Here is an 8743-nt window from a genome sequence, read left to right as displayed (position 1 = left end):
CTCCACCGTGATTTTGGTTGTCATGGTCCAGCCATGGTGGATGATGGGGTCCCCGTCGTCCCCGGGGCCCGTCCCAGCAGTCCACTGGAGAGATTGGATATCACGCGAAATGCCGAAACATGACACACAAGTGTTGTTAATTGGGCAACTAAAGCAAATTAATGAAACAAGAGAGTAATGAGTTTCCTGTATAGGAAAATTAAATGACAACAATGGGTGACTGCGGAATTCAGTTTATTTCTGAGCCACAAATCTTACTGGTGATGGCACTGTCTTGCTAGAATGTAAACAACACTTTTAAAATGTCTGTATATATAATGTAATTTGGATGGAGAGCTTGTGAAATTGTGATGTTCAAGTGTCTCATTTGTGATTATTGTGATCAATTGTGGCTGGTGGCTATCCCCTGTGTTTTTTTGTATTCTATTTCCTGTTTGTTTATCTCTATTGTAAACTGCATGTCTGCGCTGATGACATTATGAACTTCAATAAAGTATACCAATCAATATTACCACAGCAAAATAACATGGAGCTAATATCCAGTGTGGAAATAAATTATCCAAGTGCAGGACATTTTAGCCATTATAGAGCTTAACAGTGACTGCCCACTTTTGAACGGTTTCAGGAAGTGAATTTCCTATTCATTTCTCCATTGACGTTTTAAGCCTGGGAACGAAGCTAACCAGGTACGAGATGAATCGTACATGAAACACTTAAAACAGGCACACAAAAAAACATAAATGTTTTCTTTCCATTATTATTTGTTGTTATTGTTGCTCAGAATAAAATGTTTTATGGTCACGATTCATCTCATAGCTGGTCCGCTTCACTTCCTGGAGCCGGAGCCATTCAAAAGTAGGTGGTCACTGTTCTGCTCTATACAGTACTGACATTCAACACAGCGGCATCCCAGGCGCAGACAGCGTACATAGGCCTCAGTGGACGACTCGCTGTGAAACTGATCACCCATCAGGTACCTGAGGAAAGACACATACAATATAGATACAGTCAGTGTCTTGTTCAATGGATCAGTGTGGGGTAAATCCTCCCGTTCTTCCAATGCAGCAGAGTTAGCATTTAGCTGCTAGCCCAGCCCAGGCAGACAGGATCAGGGATTCAACGTAACATCTGAACGTCTATGTACTGTACCTGCATTTGAATGTCCAATCCTGTAGTAGAGCCAGAGTGTGTGTGTCAACGTAACATCTGAACGTCTATGTAGGCTACTGTACCTGCATTTGAATCTCCAATCCTGTAGTAGAGCCAGAGTGTGTGTGTGTGTGTGTGTGTGTGTGTGTGTGTGTGTGTGTGTGTGTGTGTGTGTGTGTGTGTGTGTGTGTGTGTGTGTGTGTGTGTGTGTGTGTGTGTGTGTGCTAGAGAGCTGCAAACCCGAGGGTACCCTCGCCGGCCCCTCAGGCCTGGCCAATACGGGCTGGGGCCGGGCTTTTTTTTGTTATGAATTGCTCAGAGCCGCCGGGGCCGTGCCGGGTTCGGGCCCGTTTCAATAATAAAATAAAATGAAGCTGTATTACTCGCTTTATTTTACACAGCAGAGTGAGACCAAGAGGAGGAGGAGCGCACAGACACGCGCACACCGTCCCCACACACACACCCTCACCGTGACATTAGTCTGCCACTCCAGTGCACAATCCACGTCATGACATGTTTCAGTCAGCGTGCTGTCACTGTCAGCATAAAAAAAAAAAAAAAAAGCCGCGTGAGCCGCGTGTGTCCGTGTCTGTGTCGTGAGAGAGAAATAAGATCGATGGACATAAAACAAAGTTTGCAAGGGGAGAGTTAAACAGTCCCCACTGCAGTAGCGCTAGCTCATTTCAACCTGTTGAAAACGAACCCATCTACCATACATTGTGAGGACACTAATGTGACGTTATTCAATGCAGCTATAAACGGTAAGTCTGCTGTTTTAATTTCGATATGCTTGAGTGACATAATGTTTCAGTTTTTGGGCATTGTTGCTGTTGGCAATTAAACGATCTAACATTATCTTTCTCGAGACAATATGTTTGGATTTTGATAGGCCACGTTAGCGTGTGTGAGAGGGGGAGAGAGAGACAGAGAGAAAGCTGCGGTGGTTGTCTTTATAGGTGTCACAGAGTGATATGTGATTGACATGTGATTGTCAGGCACCCCTTTTGTTTACTTATGATATTGTAATTTACGGGCCCTATTCTCCCACAGGCCTTCGGCGCAAAAACTGGCCTTAAACGCAAAAAAACGTGCCTTGCGCCTGCCTCGGGAAGATATCAACATGACTTTAGGCCCCGAAATGCGCTTTAGGCGAAATGGGCGTGGCGCAGTCCCAGAATGGGCGAGAATGGGCATTTCGGCCTTAAATACCGGCCTAATGATATCTTCCCTGCTGGCGTTAATTTAGCGCTTTGCGCTTTTGAAAACCTTTTTTTTTTTAGGCCTATTCAGTGCGCTGGTTGCGCGAAGCCCTCCTCTCTCCTCTGTCCCTTCTCTCTGTGTCACTCCCTCTCTCTTGCTCATCAGTCTGACAGGCACAATATCACTGCTTCGACTGCTTGAAAAAAAGTTTGCCGGTTCTCTCTCTCTCTCAGAAAAAATAAGTTGTTATACCGTACATAGTATAACAACATGACAGTTTTTTCTAACATGACAGTTTTGAGCCCATGACATTCAGAGGCTATTGCATCATCCTACCTGTGCAGTGAAGTTGAGAGAAAACGAGAGCATTCTGGGCAAACATTCACTGCCTGGCTTCCCTGCAACAGCCAGACATGTGAAATCTCCCAGCATGCATTGGGCTAATACATTTCGATAATAAATCGCATCGAAATTAGCCTAAATAGATAGAAAGGTACATCGAAATAGATCTAAATAATGTGTAATGTTCCCACAACATGCTATTGTAGAACATTTCAATATTGGACAAAATAAAATGGCGAAATCCAAACACAACCCTATGTGAAACATATATGTCATCCTGGGCCTATATATATCCCTCATAGATTTAATGTGATTTAGATAAGTCACAGCGTAACGCGGTTCTACTGTCATGTGCTATACTGTGATGTCTGCTCTAATAAATTGGCCCTACTTCACATTTAGTTTTACAATAACAACACATTTCTGCAATGACTTTACATAATGTAGGCTATATTTATGTGCATCATCCTACCTGTGCAGCAGGGGACAGAAAACGATATCATTCTGGACAAACTTTCACCAATCTAATTAATCTCATCATAGGGATAGGCTATATTTTTCTAGCTGATGCGTTTAGAAAATTCTTTTCACTTTGATCTTGCTATAGTGTAGCGTATTTACATGCTTGCAGTATTTAAACTGCAGTTAGATTGGTTTGAGAATAATATGGAATAATAGCCTATATATGGAGACAGACAGAGGGGATAAAAGGGAGGGGGGGAGATCAGAGCCCTCGGCTTTTCTGAAGCCGGACTGGATCGCTCCGTGGAATTGGAGCTGAAAAGTGAAGCATGTGATTCGTTTACTGCACTTACCCAATGAGCAGATAGTGCATAATTTTACGCTTAAAAGGCGTGGTTGTAATGCTTAATGCTGTGTGTAGCGCCGATACCAAAATATCAAGTGCGCTGGTCCACGGCCACTACTCTGGGCTGCGTCTGGCGTTGAGCGCAGTTCATAGGCCGATGCAACGATAGAGCCCTATGTCTTTGCATCAGAGGGATCAAACAAGAAGTGGGAGTGGCTTAGATATTATATCTGTGGCATTTCGGGTGCGCAGGTCCCCTCTCTGCCATGTTGGTCTGCTAGTCCGATCAGGAAGCCATGTATTGCTCCTGTTCCCCAGTGCTCTATTGATCCCTCCGTTTCCACGTGTATGGGTGTGACTGTGTGTGTGTGTGTGTGAGATATTTTTTAGAATTATCGTCCCTAATCTACTGGACGGGAGCTGCTGATGGCCAGCTTCCATACTACCGACTGAGCTGTCCACACAAGCCGGGTGTCTATAGCTGTTAGCAGGTAAGCTGCTCTCGACCATATTGGTGGCTTCTTGTTTGATAATTCTGTGCAAAGACGTTCTGTGTTGTTGTGGCAAGGTTTGGAGTGACTAGACACGAGCTTGATCCTATATTGAGAGCCAGACTCTGTCACAATAGGCAACAGTCTATCAACGTTTTGGACCAATGAGTTCAGCAGCGCGGCAGCATGCACAGAGAGGGAGAGAGAGATGTGTCATCATATCGTGATATTGATGTCGGGCCTCGCAACGGCTCGGGCAAATTAATTTCATAACTCATCCGGGCCGGGTCGGGCACGGGCCTGCATGTCACGGGCCGGGGAGGGCTCGGGCCGAGATTTCAGGGCCGCGCAGCTCTCTAGTGTGTGTGTGCGTGCGTGCGTGCGTGCGTGTGTGCATGCATGCGCGTGCCATACTGACGTGTTGTGTGAGGAGTTGATCCAGTAATAAGACAGAGATTGGTCCATGTCCTGGTTGCAGACGTCCCGAGACTTTTCATTCCAGACAGAGTTCTCTTTGGAAAACAGGAAACTGAGGAACTGCAAACGAGACAGAGTAGGTAGTAGGTAAAAAGAGAAGGGTTACTCCAGCTTTTGCTAGGACTCTTAAAGGAGAATTCCGGTTGTTTACAACCTGGACCTTATTTCCAGCTCTATTTATGCTTTATAACTCACCCTGAACAGACATTTTTTTAAACGATTCTCTATAAAGCTAGATGGGCCGGGGAACGGCCTGGAACAGAGGCCATAGGGGCACCTGCAAAGCACGTATTCACGTCCTGTATATAGCTGATTTACAGTCAAAGTGTACAGCAGAAAACTTTCCAAAACACCAGACTTCCAACAATGATCATTTTAACCCTCTGGTATGATAATTCAACACTGCCCAGAATGCATTTCAGCACTGAAGGAGCAGAGAAAACTCTGCGCCACTTCCTCCCCAAGGCAACTATTTAGTTTCTGTTGAGTTGGGGCTCTATCTATGGTTAACATGGCACTTTATGAAGTTTTAATAGTTTCAGTAGTCAACATAACTAGTACTGAAACTGGTTGACCCCCAATATGCAATCGTTTTTTTTTTATGACGCCTATTTGGAAATATAATTTTGGAGAACCAGAGACCGCACAGCAGACCGACCATCTCAGCTCATCTAACCTGGCTCCAGCCTCTAGATTGGTCTCAGGCGGATGAGACGGACGGACAGACGCTCGGTTTACGGAGGTAATGATCCGAGGGAACATTTATTGTTTATTAAAAACGTCACAGGTGTTATTGCTTGATTTGTAGGTTTTCATGTGCGCGTGCCAGCTGCTTTACAAAAACGAGTCTAGATGCAGCTGAGGGGGAAAAACTAAAAACTAAAGAGAATCCTAATTGCTGAAAAGTCCCACATATTAATGCAAAGTGGTCTCTAACCTGCACCATGCTCTTTAAGTGATTACACTGTCCAAATGCATACAGTATATCACTCTCTCTCTCTCTCTCTCTCTCTCTCTCTCACACACACACACATACACACATACATTCCGATCTCAACTTTAACTCCCACATTAAAGGATGGGTTTTCCGTGGGGAATATGAATATATATTAAATCTCACGCCCCTAAGGTTTTCGAATCCGTTGAAATTTTTGAAATTGGTTAATGTCAAAGCATCGTTAGTCACATTAATGACCCGCACTGGCAGTGCCCCCTTGTCTACTTTACAAACGACACGGGCTACCAATAAATCACAATGCTTAGATAGAGCTGATGATGGTTCTAACATGCCCGCTGCGTAGTTCCCCCATGCACTTTTAACCATGCCTGAAACAATAGCCTCACTCCGTGGTGGCACTATCGTATCACACCGAACGACAACAGATTGGGGCTGTAGTGTTGGGTTAAGATCTACTAAGGGGACTGTCTTCCCCATTATCCGGCATGTCTTTGCTCCAAGATCAACCACAGCACCATATTTGGACAAAAAATCAAAGCCAAGCAGGATTTCTTCAGACGGTATGTCAGACACCAGAAAATCAACAATCAAGGCCAATGAGTCTAACTGGCACACTGTCTGCCAGCCTCCAAGAATTAGCATTGCCCCCCCATTCGCTGCTCTTGCCTCCCCCACATACTCCTGTAAATCTGACCCCCCCCTTGGTGATTGAAAGCCAGGTCTGTTTAGGTATGACAGAGCGTGATGCTCCAGTATCTACGAGCACATGAGAACTAAACCCACCTATCTTGGCTGCGAGGTATCCGGAGCCTCCTTGGACCTTTTCAGGGACCCTAGTAGAAACTAATGAGAGGGGGGCGGGCATTGGATCCGCTGTGCACGCCCCCTCTAGTTTCCCTGCAGGTACGGACAGTTACGGCGTATGTGCCGGTTACATCCACACTCCCAACAGCCACCACCCTGTTCTCTAGTCTCCCGTCTAGCTGTAGTGTTGTATGCGTTAGCTGACCAAGTGCGGGGGGTTGGTGCAGCTGCCGGGGAGTGTACTGGTTTTGTTTTTAAATCCTGCACAGTAGCCCGTAAAGATTTAAACTCCTGTCTCAACCCTTCCACCACCCCAAGTAAAGCTTCCATTTGCTCACCATCTTTAGGCTTCGGTTCTGAGACCCCCCGAACTTTAGCATGTTGGGCCAAATGGCCATCTTCCAGGCCCCTAATGAACTCAAGTTCTGAAGCAAAATTAATTGCAGCCTCCAACGATGCAGGCTTGGCACTACGGAGACTAATACGCAAATCTCCACTGCCCACATGAGTGATAAAATGGTCCTTTGCCAATAAGTCCTGTGTATCAAGGTCTGCAGAGGGGTAGGCCGTAGTAACCAACCGGCGCAGAGATATACCAAACTCCCGGACAGTTTCATTATGGAGCCTCCTCCGTGAGGAGAAGCTGGCCCGGCTCCAATCATCACTATCGCAGGGATTTAAGCACCTCCCCATAGCATCCTTCAACAAGGTATAGTTAGCTTTAGCTGCGGCGGATAGCCCACTATACACCTCACGAGCACGCCCAGACAGTAGGAGACTCATAAATTTTAGCCTCAGCGAGCCGTCCCAATTATTTACATCAGCAGCCATCTCAAACTGCTCAGACCAGTCCGACCATTCCCTCCCAGTGCCAGTGAAGGTTTCTGGCATAAAGACTGGGCGTGGAGTTGCACCGTTGGTACTCAAAGAGGGGGCATTTTGACTTGTACCCGCCTCACCAGGGGGAATTGCGTTTTCTCCAGGTACTGACATTTTTATTGTAAAGATCATCCGACCAGTGACGACAACATCCGAAGTTGGTCCCCGGGCGCTGTACGAGAAAGCGACCACTGCTCCTGGCCTGCCCCTCGGAGGAAAGGACATGCCTGGATGGGTTAAATGCAGAGGACACTTTTCACCGGCCACCATCAGCATGAGTGTGTTGTGGCCGCATGCATGTATTGTGGTGTTCGTGTGACAATAAAAGACGGGCTTGTCCGTTACGAGAGTTTTTTTTTTTTTTTACCGAAATCCACTCTGTGTGTGTGTGTGGGGGGGGGGGGGGGGGGGGGGGGGAGGTGCGGGTGCGGGGACTCGAAATACTACATTTCCCACAATGCACTGGGCTCGCGTGGCCTTCGTTTTCATGCCCACCCCTCAGGCATTTGGCTGATATCAAACTCCAGTAGGTGGCGGTAATGCACATATATGTTTGCCAACCGCCATAAAACTCAAAGAAGAAGAAGAAGAAGGCTTCGACAATAAAAGATACAAAGAAGAAGAAATAAATCGAAAATAAAATTGCCTCCAAATTGCACCAAATGTAAACGGTAGTATATATGTCGGGAGATGTCTTCATAAAAAAAAAATTCATGCATTTTAAGGCATTTTCGTAGGAGTTACGCGCATCTGATGTTGTAACTATTTTCTGTAAAAATGTGTAAAAACGGGTACATTGCTCAGCGTTGATTTCGTTACTTCAACCCACCTACTACTAGATGTAAAATTTGATGATCTTTCCAATGCCGCCAGTCCCGTGTCTATTAGTGCTTCCGTTCCCGAGATATGGTCTCTTTGCAAGGAACTATGGGAAGCTAACCTAGCTACAGTAGGCTAGTGGTGGAAAAAGATGGCTGCCTTTTTGTTTTTGTCAAGGCCTCTGAAGGGGCGTGGAGGACCTCTAGAGGCGGGACCATGGCCAACAACAGTTGTAGTTCATAGGTGCACGACTTCCGCAAGGCGGGGGGTGTCGCTCTGACGCGTTTTGCGTCAGAGCGACATGGAAATAATGTGATAGATGCTTGATAGGCATGGCAGTGAATATCCAATTTCAAAAATTTCAACGGATTCGAAAACCTTAGGGGCGTGAGATTTAATATATATTCATATTCCTCACGGAAAACCCATCCTTTCACATTAAGTCAATCAGAAAATCAGCTTTTTATCATCTTAAAAATATAGCAAGAATTAGGGGTTACATGTCCAGACAGGATCTAGAAAAACTAATTCATGCCTGCATCTATAGTAGGTTAGACTACTGCAATAGCCTTTTCTCTGGTCTCTCCAAAAAATAACTTAGGCAACTTCAGCTCATTCAGAATGCTACTGCTAGAGTTCTAACAAAAACTAAGAAAGCTGATCATATTACTCCAGTTCTTAGGTCCTTACACTGGTTGCCAGTGTGTCATAGAATAGATTTTAAAATACTGTTACTAGTCTACAAATCACTTAACGGCCTAGGCCCAAAATACATCGCTGAATTGCTCCCACGCTACAAACCGTGTAGACCTCTCA

The 8743-nt window shown here is 45.5% G+C and overlaps 1 protein-coding gene across 1 annotated transcript in view; it reads right to left on the bottom strand.

Annotated features, from left to right (window-relative positions):
• Nucleotides 1–826: 826 nt before the first annotated feature.
• LOC310773159 (1-phosphatidylinositol 4,5-bisphosphate phosphodiesterase gamma-2-like) overlaps nt 827–8743 on the bottom strand; it is a gene marked incomplete at both ends in the record, with an annotated part of 30409 nt that continues 22492 nt past the window's right edge. Inside the window, 2 exons of the mRNA XM_083633069.1 lie at nt 827–977; nt 4409–4527. Coding sequence (XP_083489195.1) covers nt 827–977; nt 4409–4527 — 270 coding nt within the window. The remainder of the gene's footprint in view (nt 978–4408; nt 4528–8743) is intronic.

The sequence above is a fragment of the Poromitra crassiceps genome, assembly GCF_964638095.1.
Source record: "Poromitra crassiceps genome assembly, chromosome: 3".
In the NCBI taxonomy this organism is placed as follows: Eukaryota; Metazoa; Chordata; class Actinopteri; order Beryciformes; family Melamphaidae; genus Poromitra; species Poromitra crassiceps.
Note: the sequence above shows the minus strand (reverse complement) of the source record. Positions and strands in the feature narration are given on the sequence as shown.